Source organism: Melanotaenia boesemani, chromosome 23 (assembly GCF_017639745.1).
Source record: "Melanotaenia boesemani isolate fMelBoe1 chromosome 23, fMelBoe1.pri, whole genome shotgun sequence".
Classification (NCBI taxonomy): Eukaryota; Metazoa; Chordata; class Actinopteri; order Atheriniformes; family Melanotaeniidae; genus Melanotaenia; species Melanotaenia boesemani.
Window position 1 is genome coordinate 24,782,408 of NC_055704.1, and position 19,686 is coordinate 24,802,093.

The 19,686-nt window shown below is 39.6% G+C and overlaps 1 protein-coding gene across 1 annotated transcript in view; it reads left to right on the plus strand.

The window, feature by feature from the left end:
* Nucleotides 1–19,119, plus strand: part of lhfpl3 (LHFPL tetraspan subfamily member 3) — a 48,402-nt gene extending 29,283 nt beyond the window's left edge. The window contains exons 2-4 of the mRNA XM_041977368.1: nucleotides 14,567–14,797; nucleotides 16,633–16,688; nucleotides 18,420–19,119. Coding sequence (XP_041833302.1) covers nucleotides 14,567–14,797; nucleotides 16,633–16,655 — 254 coding nt within the window. The 3' untranslated portion in view covers nucleotides 16,656–16,688; nucleotides 18,420–19,119. The remainder of the gene's footprint in view (nucleotides 1–14,566; nucleotides 14,798–16,632; nucleotides 16,689–18,419) is intronic.
* The last annotated feature ends 567 nt before the right edge of the window (nucleotides 19,120–19,686 follow it).

Here is a 19,686-nt window from a genome sequence, read left to right on the forward strand (position 1 = left end):
CAAAAGCTGAAAAGTATCAGCAATGCAATTATTCCTTCAAGGTCCCATATACTGTAAACTACAGCATCTATGCATACCACTCTTCACAGAAAACCTCCATATTATCTGATCCAGAATGTCGGGAAACTAAACATTGAACAGCACAAAGTCCTGTGTGGTCAGAAGGACCACCGGTGGCTGAAATAGGAGGAAATTATCATATTTCCTCTGTTCTTTAGATACTAAATATTAAAACTAGCTGTGATGAAAATTCACATAGCTAATTTTAGGAAAAGTCAGGGACCAGAAAAGCTTCATGATTTTATTTGTTATTAAATACGCAGATTTCAAAAGGGTCAAAATCCCCATCTTGGCCGTTCCTGTGTTAAGACTAAAACTACACTTAAGACATTTTTGGGTTTTTGTCAACTAAAACTGGACTAAAACTATCACATATAGAAATTACTAAAATGTGAGTAACACTAATAAGAATTTGGGAAACCGTTTGGGATAACTAACGCCTTAAAAGCATCACAGAAGAAGAAAGTACGGCGAACGTGTGCTTACCAGCTGACGTCATTTCTGTGCCCATCTTTACCTCTAGATGTACGTCATTCTTACATTATTTACCTTTAACGTTCTGGAGATGAGCAAACCAAATGAGTTTATAGAGACAGAGCAACAACTAAATAAATCTGCTATGAAGAACAAGCTTGTCCGCTTTAATTTGTTAAGTTAGAAAGAAACTTTGTCTCATTTTTTAAACCAACGTGGAAGAGAAGTCCTAAAAGTGCGAAGGAAAATCCATCAGCCCGACAACGTGGTGTAATTATGTGTAAAAGCGCCACTAAACAGCCAAATTATTGTGTGAGTCTTTAGTCAATAATCTAAGGCAGTGCTTTCCTTTGTCTCCATTCTTACCAGGTTGCAGGTGGATTTTCTGTGACAAGACAGATTCCCCCTTTTTTGTCTCCTGACATCATCAGTAATTAGTGCTCAGTGCTGCAGAAAGTGGGAGAGTGACAGAGTAGAGAGGAGGGGAGGAAGGCTGAGAGAGAAAGAAACGAGGAGAACGTGTACTCTGCCACCGGCACAGATCAGAAACACATTAGAAGTTGCTGAAACGGAGTGAGGCAATCCCCCCTCGGTTTGACATCAAAGCCACATGGATTTGGAGAGAAAACAAGGACAATCGTAAAAGATTCAGAGCTGCCAAAGTTGGCACTTCAAGAGCGCTGCCACCACATCTGAGGAAGCAAACGTAGAAAATATAAAAGGTCACTGGCAGGCGTAACACACCTGGACTTATGAACAAAACAAGCACTATAAATAAAATCTTAACATCAAACTTTGTCCTCTTGCTGATAAAATAAAAATGGTGCCATTTTATTCCCATTTATTACTCTCATCTCACATCACTATCACTGTGGGGGATTTTAAATTTACATGCATGCTTTAACAAATGTTTTTCTTCCTTCTGGGGTAGTATGGATCCGGCTGTGCAGATTTACACCTCATGGTCAGGGTGGGAACAGTTAATTAATAAAATAAATCACCTCCTCTGCCAACCAACATACACACTATTAGGAAAACAGGGTCTTGCTGTACTTCTAGGGGATGAGCTGGCCCAGATTAAGATCATGTGTGAGGCTATGTTGCTCATGTGAGCGTGCCGACAGCTCCAGAGGGTTGAGACATATGGCGCAGCTCAAGTCATCTGAAGTGAGAATGAGATGGAGGGAGGTTTTTGTAACACATTCTCACCACAACCCTGAAGTGCTGATGCAGTCCTGATATTCATACTCCATCCATCCAACATTCACATATCATTTGGAGCAGCAGGCAGCCCGTCTCCATGGCGATGCAGCATCTCCCTAATCCAAGTGCCGACTGGATGCTCGACGCAGGGAGCGAGCAACCTCTCACTCCTGAATATGTTCTGTGCTCCAAAAGAAATCAGAAGAAGCTTTGATTACAGTTCATCTGAAAGACGATACAACTGTTCCAACGAGGACCGACTTCAAACAAGACGGGTAAAACCTGTCTGAGCCCACACCGCCGTTTGGATGCAACCTCTGAAATTGTCTGCAGCTTGTTCCAGCTGCAGGGAGCATCTAAAGCAGGAAAACAATTCCTCCACCCTGGAGGATCATTAAAACCATTTTTATTCAGATTATTACTACATCAAGTACCAACTCTGTTTCTGCATGCCAAAAATCGTAAAAATCTGACTGTTATCCTCTTTATTTCTTACTTCTTTTTTCAAATAGCCAGGAAGATGTGAAATAGTTGGAGTGATTCACTGATATGTGTAAACAAATGAAAATCCAGTATGATGAGCAACTGGGACAGTATCCAACCCAATTTTTATACGACAAGGTACAAGAAAAATATTACAAGACCTTCAAAAAGCTTGGACAATTTATTTTTAATTTGTTCAAATGCCTCAAACACCTGAGTAACTACCTCTTAACAGAAGAACTATCATTTGATTTTCTCCAGTTTCTTCCCCTCTCATTCATTTCCTCATGCTCAACTTGGATCATGGACTGGTTTTACATGCAACATGTAGATTTAGCTTTAGACTCTCGGCTACACTCACAATCTACTTTATCAGGTCCACCTTGCTAGTACCGGGTTGAATCCCCTTTTCCTCCAGAACTGCTTTCATTCCTGGTGTGATAGATGAAGCAGGTGGTGGAAACCTTCCTCAGAGGTTTTCTCCATATTGACATGAAGCATCACACAGTTGCTGCAGGTTTGTCTGCATCCATGATGAGAATCTCCCGTTCCACCACATCCCAAAGCTGCTCTACTGGACTGAGATCTGGTGGCTGTGGAGGCCGTTGGAGTCCAGTGAACTCATCGTCATGTTCTAGAAAGCAGGTGGAGATGATCTGAGCTTTGTGACATGGTGCATTATCCTGCTGGAAGTAGCATCAGAAGATGCTCCACTGTGGTCATAAAGGGATGGACATGGTCAGCAACAATACTCAGGTAGGCTGTGCTGGTTAAACCAGGCCACTGTCAATGTCCACTTTATTTATATTGCACATTTAAAAGCCAAGGCCAACTAAAGTCCTTTACAGTAAAAACAGTCAACAACAAGAGACAATAAAACAATAAAAAGAAAAACAGTTAAATAAAACAGATTAAAGATCCAGTAGAGGTGACTCTGCTCGGCCAAAGGTCAGCATGCCATGTTGGTAAGGGGCCCAAAGTGGGCTAAGAAAATATCCCCAACACCATCACACGAGAAGCAGCCTGAACCATGTTTTCATGATGTTTCCACCTAATTCTGACCCAACCATCTGAATGTGGAACTAATACAGTAGCCGGTGAGGGTATATATTAACTAACAAGCCTATTTATCTAGTAAAAAAAAAAAAAAAAACGGCAATGGGACACTTCGGTCAAATTAAAATACAGATGTTTGTTTTAACTTGAACGTCACTGATGACTAAGATTTCTGGATGGAAATAAACGCCGGTGCCATTTTCTGTTCAGAGATGATTAGACTGTAAATCTGATCCTCTGTCAGTTTTATGGCAGACCCCTCAGTGGGGACTATTTCTAAACTACCATGGAGTAAAATTTTACTTTGCTTTTTGATTAATTAAATGAGGACAGTGAAACGGCTGCGGTCATCCCATAGCTGCTAAACTACTTCACTGAAATCTGTTTGAAGTGTGGCTTCTCTGCTGAAGGAGTGCTGCTGCATTTTTAAACAGCTTCTTTCATTCACTTCATGTCTCAAATGAAGAGCATTGGGATTTCAGTCTTGTAGCCCTTGTTCATACAATATCCCTCCAGTCTTTACCTTTCCCCTCGCTCCGCCTTGTCATATCAATCAACAGCTAAGAATTAGACCCAGCCAATGCACATTAATACGACTTATCCTGTCCCGATACCGTACGATCCTGAAAATCTCATCCTCTTTCCTTGTTTTTCTTTCTCTGTCATCCATCTTAACCTGTCACTTCAGAAAGCACCACACAGCTGTTGTTACTCAAACCCTGAGCTGCATCCATCAAGCCTTTCCCTGTCCTGTTTTTCATCATTTCCTATGCTGTGTCCTTTATTCTTCTGTTCACTTGTTCCTCTTCATTTTACCATTTTTTCCTCCCCTCTTATCATCTGACAGTGACAACAGCTGCACAGTTGTAGGAGATGGAGGAGGAGGAGAGAAAGGGAGTATGCAAATGCTTCTGTCTCAGCCTGTGTGCTGGAGTGCATACAGAGATGCTCAATGACCCCAGTCAGTAACTAAATCACTGAGAATTGTTGAGGCTATGTAGTGCAGAACAAAGTAGCTGAAAACAAGCAGCAACATGAGATTTCAGCACCAGAGGAAGTGGATAGCTCCCTGTAAGGACCGTAGCAGTAACAGTGGAGTTTAACTTCTTCCAAGGCCAAATTCAGCTGTATTCTGTAACTGATTCATTTGGTTGTTTTTAATAGCAGTACATATATTTTCCAGAGACCAGTAGTAAAAAAAAAAAAACTACAAAATTATGACTAATTAGCAAATAATGACACAACTCTAATGACAGCCCGTCAGGAGTGACCTGCATGAACAGCTGAGCAAAGCTTGTTGCTCATCCCAGAGTCCATAAAAGATCCATAACCATTCAGATTTTATAGGCTGAGTGTGCAGTCATTAACTCATCCAACTTTCATTATATCGGTAGTTTTACTAAATCATTCTCTTGTGCACTTGTTCTAATGTATAGTGCACATGTGAGCTATTTTAACTATTGCAGGTCTAACTTGGTCTAATGTATCTAAAACATGTAATGTTGTAAGACAGACTAGTAATCTGCCCTGCCAGTTACAAGTAGTTTTAATGAGAAGGGGGTATGCAGCAGGATTTATGCTGCATATCATGCCCTCTTTCCTCTTTTTCTCACAGCTCTCTTCCACAAACACGGCTCTGTAGTGCAGGACAGATCAGGGCAGAGGGGGTAAAGAGAGACAGGGGGGGTGTTTTATCATTATACCTTCCTGCATCTGCTCGTTTCTGCCCCAATTAACTCCCATTAATTTCATTTACCACTCCACCTTGAAGCGGATGCACACTGCATACCGTATGAGCCCCACACATGCCTACTTCAACATCCATGATGCTGACAGTAACATGAAGCACACAGCTACAGCTGAGCCTGAGGAAATGCATCAAGATGAGCTGTTTAACACAGAGGTCTGGGTTATCATGTGTTCTGGTTGTCCTAGTCTTACTGCCAGCAGCTGTCAGCTGGGAAAACTAAAAAGAAAGATGTGTGTGTTGAGCGTGTGTGTGTGTGTTTGAGAAATTTGAGGACATTTGTACCCATTAAAGCATATAAGATTTTCACCAGCTCTGGCCTCCACTGAAAACATGATCTGCCACTAAACATCAACCTGTGTGTTTTGCCACATATAGGCAGCTACATCAACACAGCTGGAGATGTTTAGAGTCTGGAGAATCATGATGAGCAAGCACCCTTGGGAGGCATGAAATCTCCCTGCAGCTTACAACACACACCTGCAAGAAAACTAAGATAAGCAAATACACAACCTGGACGGGTTTCCTAAAGCATTTAGAGAAGTTTATTCACTCGCAAGAAGAAAATCCAGTAGAATCCAGTGGAAATTAAACATCCATAAAAAATATTTGGCTTAAATACACCAATAAAATTATGTAAATTGCCAAGTAATGAATTAACCCATTTATTTTACTCAATAATGCAACTGATGTGTGCAGAGACAGCACACAAGAGCATAAAGTACTGGGTAAAAATATGTAGGAACAACTAAATCAGTATGTTGGTGTCTAGGAATCCAAAATATTCCCTTAATCAGTTTGGAAATTTCCATAATAATCCTGACAAAGTCTCCGTAGCAACCAGAGAGATGAAAGAATTAGATGTAGTGCTACCCAGTAATTGACCTCCTTCCTTTGTAGTGAAGAGCTGTTCTCAAGAGTCCAGTGTGAAATTCAAGTCATTACGACCCGTCTCCTGCCGAGTTACAGCACAACCATGTGGAGTAAAACCTTCAGCCCAGAAGCCCGTTTCTCAATCACGAGTCCTCCACTTTTTCAGGCAGCCCAACTGATCTGAGGAGCTACAGATTCAGATCACTCAGCTGGTTTCTCCCGGTAGAAATGTTACCATCAGCTTTGAGTTGTGTGCAATTTAAAAATAACACTCTTGAAGATTTAAAGTGAGTCATCTGAGAGAAGATTTCCTTATCCAGGATTACTGCTGCTGCTGGTGTAACGAATGATCTTACTGGTGCCCTGGACAGAAAACACCACTGTGCTGCCTTATTTGTAGATATTTCAAAAGCATATGGTTCAGTGAATCGTAACTTACTTTTAGAAAACTCAGGAATACTAGCTTTGGCCATAAAGCTGCTAAATGGTTTAAAAATTACTTGTGTCCAAACAGAGGGACACAAAACAGATTGTTTTAGATAAGAGATGGAAAAAAACGTTAAATCCCTCATGTCTACTGATGATTTTAAGAGTATCATTAATATTGGAATGAAGGAGAAATGTCATTGCTTTGATTGAAAAGATGCTGCATGAACAGCTGTTTGTATTTAATATATGTTTTATATAGTTAACTTTTTTATATATAACTGAATTTGATTGGTTGCTATTTGGCCAGGTCTCCCTTGCAAAAGAGATTTTAGACTCAGTTGGACTACCTGCAGGAATAAAAGGTTAAATTAAAGAAAAACATATAAAATCCTTATTTATGACCTGAGCTGTGTGCAGGCAGCTTTTCCTCTGTGGCAGAGAGGCTGCAGATGCCTGAGATGACTCAATGTTAAACTATAGCTGCATGAATTTGTAGATTGGTTTGTATCTACAAAAGATTTCTATGCAAGTTTAAGAATAATGCAAAATTACTCCAAAGACATGCATGTTAGGTTAATTGGTCACTAGAAAAACTCTCCCTAGGGGTGAGTGTGAGTGGTTGTTTTTCTCTCTGTTAGCCCTGCAACAGATTGTCGACCTAGAATAAAATCTAAAAAAATGCAAGAAGTAGTTAACAGTTTTGTTTTTTCTTTATATAGCAAATAGAAAAGTTTTTAACCCTGATGTAAAACTGCTGAGTCAGCAGACCTGCAGGTTTCTGGGAGTTTGTTCCACATGTGAGGAGCATAAAACCTGAACGCTGCCTCCCTACGTTTAGTTCTGACTCTGGGAACAGAAAGTAGACCTGACCCTGATGACCAGAATTTTCTGGTTGCTTCATAACCAACCAGAAGATTCTGAATGGATTCTGGACTAAACCATCTTTGTAAACTAACAGCAGGATTTTGAAGTCAGTTCTTTGCCAGACAGGAAGCCAGTGTAAAGATCTGAGGACTGGAGTTCTAGGATCTACTTTCCTGGTCTTAGTGAGGACTGGAGTTCTAGGATATACTTTCCTGGTCTTAGTGAGGACTGGAGTTCTAGGATCTACTTTCCTGGTCTTAGTGAGGACCGGAGTTCTAGGATCTACTTTCCTGGTCTTAGTGAGGACTGGAGTTCTGGGATCTACTTTCCTGGTCTTAGTGAGGACCGGAGTTCTAGGATCTACTTTCCTGGTCTTAGTGAGGACTGGAGTTCTAGGATCTACGTTCCTGGTCTTAGTGAGGACTGGAGTTCTAGGATCTACTTTCCTGGTCTTAGTGAGGACTGGAGTTCTAGGATCTACGTTCCTGGTCTTAGTGAGGACTGGAGTTCTAGGATCTACGTTCCTGGTCTTAGTGAGGACCGGAGTTCTAGGATCTACTTTCCTGGTCTTAGTGAGGACTGGAGTTCTAGGATCTACGTTCCTGGTCTTAGTGAGGACTGGAGTTCTAGGATCTACGTTCCTGGTCTTAGTGAGGACCGGAGTTCTAGGATCTACTTTCCTGGTCTTAGTGAGGACTGGAGTTCTAGGATCTACGTTCCTGGTCTTAGTGAGGACTGGAGCAGCAGTGTTCTGGACTAACTGCAGCTGGCTGATGGATTTTTTAGGGAGACCTGTGAGGACAATGTTATTCCAGTCCACTAAAGATAAACGCATACATCCTGTCGAGTTATCAGTCCTTTAATCCTTGATGTTTTTTAAGTGATAACAGGCCGACTTCACATCTATCTTAGTGTGATGCTAAAATCCAGGTCTGAGTCCAGGACTACTGCCTGATTTCTGGTTGGGTTGTTAGTTTTTAACATCACAGTTTGAAGCTGAGAACTGACTTTTAATCCTTCTTCTTTTCCTCCAAAAACTATTGTTCCAGTTTAGTCTACATTTAACTGAAGGAAGTTCTGGCACATCCAATTTTTAAGTTGATCAATGCAGTTGATCAGAGTTTGGATCTGACTGTAGACTCCTGTGAGATGGTTATGTAGATTGTTGATGTTGGACAGCAGTGGCCCCAAGATGAAGCCTTGAGGAACCTCACAGGCTATTTTGGCTCACTCAGATTTATAGTTATCGATGTACACAAAGTAGTCTTTTAGATAGGACTTAAACCAATTAATTGCAATGCCAGAAAGTCCTACCCAGTTATTCAGCTGGTCTAGATCTAGGTCTGAAATGTTGCTGCGTTCAAGCAGACGTCATTAAAGACCTTCACTAGGGCAGTCTCAGTGCTGTGGTGTGGCCGAAAACCTGGTACAAAAACACTAAATTCACTACATTTTTAAAAACAAGAAAAAAGGATTGTTGGAGGAACTGTTAAGAAAATAGCAACTAAAGAACATAATGGTGAAATCAGTGAGAAGTAAGATATAAACAGCATTTCTCTTGTGCTTGTGTGTGTAGCTTGAGTTAGACTTATTGGCTTTTGCAGCATCAAACCTACAGCTGTGGGAGGCTGAAGCTTTAAGCATCGCAACACATCTCAAGACATTCAGAAGAGACAGAAAGACGAAGCCGAAGCCTCTGTGATCTTCTGTTCTCCTCTTCCACTCGGAGCCAGTGAGAGATAAAACGTGCCGCTGAGACAGCGTTAACTTCAGCTCATTCTATTAATATAACAGCTGGAACAGGAACTGTTGTTTACACAGGAGAGAAGTTTGTGTACTCAACCAAACTCATTTAAAATTCACCATTTACAAGGAGAATTCAGAATTCAATATAAAAAAAAGCATAAGGAGCAGGGTGCACGCTGTGTCTGATAAAGATTATCTGAATGTATTTACAACAACACAACACACATAATTCTCTACTCTGAGAAAATTGATCTCCAAACTTCAGAGAGCAAAAAAAGTCGATCCTCTCAAAGCTTCCTGGGAAATGAAGGCCCATGATGCACAGTGGAGTCTTTTTACATCAGTAATGTTTACTGTGGTAGGCGCTGTTACCGGTACAGCTGTGAGAGTTGCCTAGTTATGGCTCAGGACAAAAACAAAAGCAGTAGTTGGAGAGAGGTGAGGACCAAGAGGAAGCCTAACTCTACATTGTCCTCTTTCTGTCTCACTCCCTTCCCTGGGTTCATGTAGAGCAGAGCAGTGAGGTTCATGGCTGGTGAGGCACTGACTCCTTCTGACTATTCAACTGGCAGCATACTGACCACTGGACATGTTTCATATCTTATCAGCATTATTTGCTCACTCACACACATAAACACACACACAGGAACATATCTGACCTAGACAGAATCTCTTTTATAGCAGCAAGAGACAATGAATAGAGCAAATTTGCTCATGTGGACTGGCAGTATAAAGTACAGAGATGTGAACACAAATTCAGTTTTGACCCTCAGTTAAATTCTTAGTTTTTAAAAAACTTGAAATTCAAGTGATTTAATCCACTTTAATACAGGTTGCTCATCAAGAGGATAACAAGAAAAAGCAGAATAATTCACTTAAGGTCAATTTTTTGTTTTCACATATTCAGATTGATTGATTGATTGATTGTGTCATATATTATTTAAAAAGAAAACATCCATTTGAGGTCTTACCTTTTTTTATGTGCAGTCCATGCGTCTATCCTGCGCCACGAAATTATCTCTAAAGAGAAAATGGCCACAGAAGAAAGTCTTTCTTCAAATGTTTTTTTCCACCTGTTTGTTTGTTTTCAGTCTTTTTATTTTAGTTAAGATATATAATCCTCCATCAGGGCAGTCAGACGAAGTAGAGCATCAACAAACCGATGCTGCAGCACATGACCTGCTGACTGTAGCTAACGCTTTAGCTCGGTAGCAACAAGCACCTGCCAGCTCCCGCGCGCCCCCTCAAGGTGCAGCAGAGTACTGCCTCCCTCACTTTCTAACTTCTCTCCGCCTCCCCTGAGGAGGGAGGAGGGAGGGGCGGGTCAGGTGATTATCGGGTTAGCTTAATCCATTTGCAGCCCACGTTAGCGTCGTAACCTGATTACGTAAAGGGAATGGGATTCATTTATGGTTTGTATTTCTAAAACAATTACCTCTACAAGTATACATATGCAAATATGGAGGCTGGCAGACCTAAATGAGCTGTTGCACCTGGCTGATGGACAGGAAACATGGCCCCAACATGAGAGCAGACTTATAAAACTCATTCAAGAAGCTAATTCAACCCAGAGTGCCAAAACATGCGGGGTGTTTCTAGTCAGCTGTTTATGAATTTTAGAGGAAATACAAACAAAATGGGAAGATTGTAAAAGGGAAACATACAGGTCAGGATGTCAAAGCATTCAGACAGCTTAAAGAAGTAAGTGTCCCCACCCTGACATTACACTGAATTACCCAGGTATGTAGACAATGGATGGATGAGATGTGACCAAACTAAGAAATCAGCTGAAGGCAATCAAATCAAAACAAATTTTATTTATAAAGCACTTTTCATACAAAAGCAGCACAAAGTGCTTTACATAATAAAAACAAAATTTAAATATAAATAAAATCTTCACACACACATATAGAACAAAGTTCAACCTGCGCATACTCTCACACACATCATTACACTCAGCCCCACACAGCACACATACAATCCACCCTCTATTCCACAAACATAAACTCTGACTTCTAGTTTCTGTCTCTTTAACTGAAGCATCAATATAAAACTAACTAGAGATAAACATCTGGAAATAAAAATCTGGCCTGACACTAAGGGGAGGAAACGATATCTTAGGGATCCATCCACACCAAGTGCCGCCTCACCAAGAACACTGTAAGGTTGTGAAATTTCCAGCGTATGGAAAGCTGTTAGTGTTGCAGTATCCTTTGAGTCGGATGTGAAGCTGTTGTAGAGGCTGAGATTATGCCTGTGTGGACTACTGCTGTGAACGGAGAAGAGTTGTGCTGTGAAAGCTTGGGATCGGTGGTTCTGGAGGCACCAGGAGCAGTGGCTGCAGACGAACACGCCATGCTTCGGGCCCCCACTGTCCATGCTGCTGGTCAGAGCGGCGATGAGGAATATGATTTACATCTACAACAAACATAAATAAACCATCATTAACACCTGAAGAGAAGAAAACAAGGTCACAGAGGGGTAAAGAGATGGACTGTGGATGACTGGATGAAAGTGATATTCAGTGATGAATCACATCTTTTGACAATTAACAAAATAATGATCCAACTGTTTACAAAGCCAGAATGAGCAGCTGTGAAATAAAATAAATTAGCATTTTTTCTTTGATTCCTTTGTTTGTACCACATATCTTGATGTGGGGTTGTACAAGATGCCAATTCTTGGCCTAATTATGACTTAATATTGTGTTTGAGGCAGCTGTAGCTCAGAAGGTTGAGCAGTTGTCTATCTGAGCTACAGCTGCCCAAACAAACTGTGGACTGATTCCTGGCTTCCTTAGGCTAAATGCTGCCGTGTCCTTGAGCAAAAACCCTCTACATTGTCTCCCAATGTGCCCATCAATGTATGAATGAGTAGAAGAACCTTTATACAGCATATACTTAGAAGTGCTGCATGAGAGTGTGTGTGATTGGGTGAATGTGGCACTATAGTGTTAAAGTGCATTGGTTGGTCATATATGACTAGAAAAGGGCTGTACAAACACAGCTCATTTAACCACTTCAGGGAGCAATATGGTGAATTTATCAACGTATTTTATGGTAAAGACAAGCATGCAAAGACTATCTGGATTGTTCAGATTCTTCATCTGTTTTTTGACTCGGCTTTCTGTGTAATTACTTTTTAATTTCACTCACAAACCCAAGAAAAAAGGAGAAAAAATTATAATGATTTGATCATGATGCCAAAAACAAAGAATTTCTCACACAAGCAAATGGAGCTTCATCAACTAAAATAAAGCTTAAAACTGCAACCAAAGATATGTTATAACAACCGGCACTGCCCCATTATTAATACTATTTATTTATTTATTGTTAAATATCTGCAGATTTCTTGGGTGTCCTATAAAACTTGGGTCTCCTATGAATTCAAATCTACCTTTTATTAATATGTCAATCTACCCATTTCTTTGGTGTGATAGAGTTGAAATGACTAAATTAAAATTATGAATGGAGTTCATCCCAATCTTAACACAAGATAATCAGATTCCTGTATCTGTGTCTGTCTTTGGTTTTTCTGAAATTAAAATACACTGGGAAATATCAGTATCACTATCAATAAACTGCCATGGAAAAGTCTTTTTATCCATCTGTATCTACTTCACATACAAGCTTTGCTTTTGTTATTTCAGCCTTTGGCCTTAAGGTAAATTATTCCACAAACTCAGACAATATCGATCCTCTCCACCAGCTTTGTCTAATTCCTCCAATTTTTCTATAGAAGATGTGAAGAAATAAAGTTTATCCAGTGCTTTGTTTTTGTCTTTGGTTTATAAGATTCCCATTGTCTGGGGTGTAGTTTTGGCCACATTTCCTCAAAAATGTCATAAATTTAGTGTCTGCATATGTGTAAATTTCCACTAAAACTAAACAAACTGATGGGGGATGCAGTGTGTGGCAAAATCAAAGGTTAATGACAGAAAAATGTAACATATCCTTAAAAATTTTATTTCTATTAGTTTCTAATCACTTTACCAAAATAACTGTTATGTTTTTATTCTCTTAGAATGAGCCATTAAAATCTACTTGGCGTGGATCCACATACACGACAGCTGCCATTTCATTTTTATTACGGTGTCTCTAAATGGACAAACAACTCTGTGTGTGAAGTGAGACCCCTCTAAGTTTTAAAACTTCAGTACCAGCTTTGTTTGATGGGAACTAGAGCTCCGTTTGGGATAAGTAATGCCTTAAAAGGACCATAGAAGAAGACAGTACACATGTACATGATATTGAAGTAGTTACCTGCAGTGCAGTCATCACTGCACCTGATGCCACTGGATCCACTCACACATGAAAACATGTTAATGTCTGGGAGAAATTTGGCCACTGACAGCCACCGTCCATTCACAATGTGGTATCTGAAGTCATCAATGCCCATCTTTACCACTAGATGTCAGTAATTCTTACACACTGCACCTTTAAAGAGGCTGCTAAAGAGTATTCAACAGCTCTGACTGACACCATGTACAACCAGTCGTTTGCTGCCTCCCACAGGCGCTAAATCTTTGGTTAACTTTTAAACATTAATAGCTTTAAAATTGTGGTAAGAACTTTTAGCAACAGAAATGCGAATATCAACACATTGGCCATTTTGAATGTGCACCATGGCTGATTTAGTGAAGAACGTCACGAGGGTATTATCGGAAGAAGAGAAAAAAGAGGGAAAGTGACAGCGCAGATGAGACCAAAGTCAGCATTGGACTGACTTTTATTGGCTGGAGAAGAGACAGGATGCAAGATGGACTAGCCGTTGTCAGGGGCTGCCAAAGTGCGAAAATCGCCCAGAGTCCTCTACTACCGCTTTAATATCGACGATGTTGGTCCTGTTCAGAGACATCCTGGCTCTCATTATGTAAAACTGGTTGTGAAGACATAAACTAACAAGAACGCACACACAAAATCTCTGACAACCTGAAACAGCGTTTGGCAGCTTTGTCACAGCCATGTACACCCACATCCTGTACGGCCTCACTGCCTGGATTCACTGTAAGTGTGAATGTGTGTGTGTTTGTGAAAACAGCTCCTGACTGACAGCAGAAGTCTTGTTAAATGACTGCATTTCCTAGCAAAGCCGTCCATCATAGTCAGGCGTGTAGCAGAAGGCTGATTCCACACATGGTGATAACATCTTTCTGCCTCCTTCCTCACCTCTGTGTTCAAAACGTTTTCTTTTCCTCTGACCTTGATTATCTTTTTGTTTTGTTTACATTATCTTATCTTTCATTTTTTACATTGTTTGCTATTTGGCGGTTAAGTATGGCTGTAGGTGACAAAACAATTATCTAGTGTAACCTGGTCTGTAGTTGAGCCCACTTTAGCTCATCAGTTGATTTTCCTTTTACATCTTGTTCTACCACAAATGTTTAGATGCTAACCAGAGTGTGTCTGCAGGCTGAGTAGAGTGCATGCACAAACAACCTGAATTTGTTATGAGGACTTAAAACTTGACATCCTCTATATTTGTTATGAGTGAACTAAACTTCGAGGTTAAAAATATATAAAACCCAACATACTGCTGTGTACACTTCAAATTTTCTATGAATAAAATATGTTTGCAGGTTAACACAGCTTATTGGGACGACTCACTCCCCTGTCTCTCCTCCTGATCCAGGTACATGTCTGATCCTGGGATGCATGATCTATCCTGACGGCTGGGACAGCGACGAGGTAAAACGGATGTGCGGTGAACAGACAGACAAGTACACATTGGGGGCCTGCTCGGTGCGTTGGGCCTACATCCTGGCCATCATGGGCATCATGGACGCCCTCATTCTCTCCTTCCTGGCCTTCGTCCTGGGCAACCGTCAGGACAGTCTGATGTCTGAGGAGCTGCTGGGAGACAGTAAGGCGAAAAACCTTGGGGCTTCTCTTTAATAAGGAGACTTAATGCATTTGCAGCTGAAATCCAGGCTATTTCTAAAATAAAATGAAAGATAAGTGCTATTAAACTAGTCACTACTCACATAAGGTTAGGGATATTCGGCTCTTTCTATGATGTCAGGATGTAACTAAAATGCACTTTAACCTTTACAGCTTAACTTAATTTGACTTTCTTTAAACGTTTGAATGCCCATGTACAGCTTTTCAGGTATTTATTGCACAGCATGCTGTTCTATAACAGAATGATGAGCCACAAAAAATAACAATAAAAGAAGCATCTGAACAATGAATGGCCCAATAAATGTTCTGGTTCATTAACAGTTTATATCTAAACTGTCCTTTTCATCATCCTGTTCACATTTTGGCATCATCAGACCAAACAACACCAAACAGATGAAAAGTTATTGAGACACTGACATTTTTATGAAGCGGTACAGTACGGTAGATTCTTTTTCAATAAACTCTTTTAGAAGAAGGAATTAATATTGCTTGATTCTACATAAATGCCCCACATTCCTGATATAATAATGTTGGGTGACATTTTTACATTTTAGGTAAATTTCAGCCAAAAGTTAAATATCCCAAACTTTTTTGTGAGAAGTCCAAGAGTTAATTAATCCAAGAATATATTACTACTTTGGCTTGGAGAACATCTAGTACTCAGAATTGTAAGGCTCAAGCCTAAGTCAAGTAAAAGTAAGTTTTTTATTCATCCTGAAGACATTAAACTTGTGACACAATGATACTCTGTTTTTGGTTTGTGTTGAACTGCATTTTCTGTTTAAGCTCAGTTCAATTATCACATCCGTTTACTGCATCGGTGGGAAATGGGGGGTTCAGTATCTTTGCAAACATACTTTGACATGTGAGCTGGAGGAGCTGAGGATCAAACCAGCAACCTTCAGATTGTAGGGTGATTACTAACCCCTGAGCTGCAGCCTCACCTACATGTCATAAGATGCTGCACAGCCATCAAAGACATCAAGTAAGAACTGCTGCAATCGCTCACATCCCATCATCAACTCTGTAATTAAATAGTCTCTTACTTCATGCAGCATTCCCCAAAATCAGAAAAGTTTTTAATTTGCATACCTTGGTTGGATGTTAAATTCCACCTGCCCAGCCACCCTGTGTCCTGTTACCAACAAGATTTGTCCTTTTTAATTGAGCAAAAGGACAATGAGACAAGCACACTCGGGCCCAAACAGAATGACTTAAAACAATGTGGAGGGAGGATGAAGAGGAGAATGCAGATGAAGGAGGGCAGTAATGAAAAGACGCTGGAGAAAAGAGAATGAAAGATGGGGTCCAAAAGGAAAAAAGCATGGATAGCGAGGGTTAATTGAAGCCCGGGGATGCTGGACAGAGACATGAATTACTAACGGCTGTTTACACAGCTTGCTGCCAGTCTGTCCAAATGAATCACAGCCGTCCTTTCAGCCAGGACACAGATTCTAAGTGACTAAAGAGAAAAAGTCATTATCAACCAGGTGACCGGAGAAGAAAGACAAGACAGGTGGAATGAGAGGGGGATAATGAGCTAAAATAAAAATGATGACAGAGGAGAAGAAGCAGATATACATGAAATATGAAACCAAAATCCTAAATGAATATAATTTAAACAGCAGATGAAGATTTATTTTCTTAACTTGTCACTCTGGAGTAAGAAAAAGTGACACCTAAAAGAAAGAAATAAATAAAATGAAGGAGGGGTTCAGTTACACGAACGTGCAGAGCTGAAATCTATGTAATACTGCTCCCTGCTGGCCACACATTTACTCTCTCTTTCTCCCACAGAGACCGGAAATAATGCCATTTAACTTCTGGAAATGCAAAAGCAGTCACACACACGGGTAAGTTGCTGCTGGAGTGGAGAAGACGTTTGTAATGATAAGCTAATATACTGATAACATGCATTCCCCACATATTTTAAATGTTCAGTAAAAATAAATAAATAAAAACAGGCCTTTTAACCTTTTAAGGGTCTGCTCTACCATTTGGAAAAGCAAATGTTTTAGTGGTTATAATGAATTTTAAAGAATTTGAGTAAACCTGCCACAAGTAAACGTTGATTTTTTTTTTATTGTCCAAAGGGGAAAAAAATCTCTTTTCTTTTTTTCTTTGAGCAAACTAAATGGTTAAGCAAGATTATGCAACCTGAAAAAACTACAATCATTCATTAAATTATTCCTAATTTTATTCATAAACAACCACATCCACCTCGTAGTACCAGGTAAAGGAGATTATTGGTTGGTTTCTGGTCCCTGATACTGGCTAAGAACAATTTAGCCAACTTTGATATCGTAAAGATGCCATTTTAAAGATATTGTCCTTTTATCGCTCTGCTCATTACAGCCCATCAAAGTGCTGCTTTTTTCCTTTGGTGTAGCTTAAAATGCTAAAATGTAATTATATAATCAGACTTACGTGTCTGATCTTGTGTATACTCTAATCTTTTTGCTGTGAAGCAGCCCACAGCCAGAACTCAAGTTCAAGATGTCAGTTATATATCCTGAATATCCTGAAACAGAAAAAGAGACCATTATTTTATCATTTATTCCAAGCAAATATTCACAAGGAATCTAAAAATAACAAAATCTCAATTTTGCTTTGTTAAAATAAGACAATTTATTATTTTATATCAGTCAAAAGGTTGTGCTTTGTTTTAGATGACAAGATTCTCAGTAAAACTAAAACTGTAGTGTGATCAGCTGCTTGCATCATTGGATCACCTGATTTCTGCCATGACCAACGGATCCATAAAACTGCACATTAAGTCAAGATGTAAATGTGTAGTTTTGTTTTTTTTTTAAGTTAAAGTTATTAGAGCAGACAGTATCATCTTGTAGTCTGGCAAAATGAGGCTAATGTGACTTTTCTGCTGCAGCCAGCAGCTGTTCAAATAAACCCTCAAGGAAAATGTAGCTGCTGAAGATGTCTGACCAATTGACATTTTCAGTTTAAATCAGCTGTTCAAGAAATTATGGATGCATGCTGGCACTGCGAACTACTGATGGCCATGAGGGCAAGTCCTGTTTTCTGCTTTTTAATTCCAGACGTCACTGCATTTTTATTTGAGAACCATTTTTTTAACCATATATTTTTTTCTTTGTTTTTTTTTAAAGTTATGTTCACATTTATTCATAAATAATTCATATACCCAGAAATCTTATATGCACTTAAGACACGTTCTCTACATTCTTATAAATGTTAAAAATTAATAATTCATATAAATTATTCACTATGATATCCAAGTTATGTTCTGGATGTAATCTTAAGAACTCAATCTGTGGAACGAATGAAAGAACTTGCAGGAGAACATTAAACTGAACTTTCTTCTTCTTCTCTTCACAGTCAACTCATTGAAGCATGCAATTCTATAGCGCCCTCTCTTGGTGCTCGTTCCTATAACAGAACACAATCCTTCACATTTTGCAGGGACTGTTTCAAGATTTAAATTTCTAATCAAATTTTTTCCATATTTTAACAATAAATAAAAAAAAACTATTTGCCAGGCTTTATCAAACACATTAAAGGTAACAACAGATGTTGAATCATTCTGTTATTTTTCTTATTGTCTGCAGCTTCCAGCCGTGAAGGGGTGTCATTTCAGGATCCAGCTTCCATCTCCTGGTCCTACTGGTGGCTGGGATGCAGACCTGATGGGAATTATCAGATGGAAGTAGAAGAGGAGACGATCTGGAAGAAGCCATACACCCTTGTGTTGGAAACTAAGATGCCTCTTGACATCTTTGAAAGCTCCCTCTGTAAAATAGTGTTCATATTAAACTCCAACTGCTTGTTTTTTGCAGGACGAGTTCCCTAAAACGACTTTGTCAAGAGTTCACTTGCTTTGTTAATACATCATCTTACCCAAGAGGTTCACACTGAAATGTGAGGAAGGCTGCCAGCGCACAAGTTCAGAAGAAGAAAAAAGATGTGTGGTGACCTGACAAACATGGTGGCAGCTCAGTTAAATCAAATCAGAACTAATTAACCAGACTAACTGACACAAATAAGGACTTAACAGACTTCATGTTTAACATGTCAGACCTTCTCTCTTATCAAGTCAACTCCCTCTGTTTTGTAGGAGAACAGTTCGTCTACAAAGTGAGGACTGAAAATAGGTTGAAGAACCAAACAGAAAAACTGTATTGTCTTCTTATATTTAAATCTTTGATGTGATTGAATAATTGGTAGGTAGAGATTTTTCTGTTGAGGACTGTGCAAAAACATGAATAAAATGAAATGCACTACATAGGATTTATGATATGTGTAAAACTATTTGTTGAATTTGTCTCTGTCTTTTGTCTTGACTTTGAATCATATTCTCTGAAATGTCAAGCTATTGGACAGTTAATATGTGCCATCGATTAGCTTGTGATCTGACAGTATTGTGGAGAATTGAAAGGGTGTAAGAAAAACTGGACAAGTTTGACTCCATTTTTGTATACTGTCATTTATCACTATTTCTCAAAGTAAAAACTAACACATAATAATGGGTTTTATTGGTTTACAGGGAACAAAAGACAAAAAAGTAAATGTAGAGGCATTTTCAAATTAGGTCGTTTGTTTTTCTGGCAAACATTTGACTGAATGAAGCTAGGCTAGTTAGCTGTATCAGGGAGTACGTTGTTAGCTTAGCTAAAGCTAAAACTAGCACTTTAAATGTTAGAAAAGAGCTGTGGTGGAGCCAGTGTTGCAAACTTATATATTTAGCGAGTTTTCAGACCCCTCTAGCGGCTTTTTTTCACAAAAGCAACTAGTGACAAATCTAGCGACTTTTTCTGGTAGTATTGGAGACTGATGTGAATGAATGTACAGTGGTCCCTCACCATATCGTGGTTCATC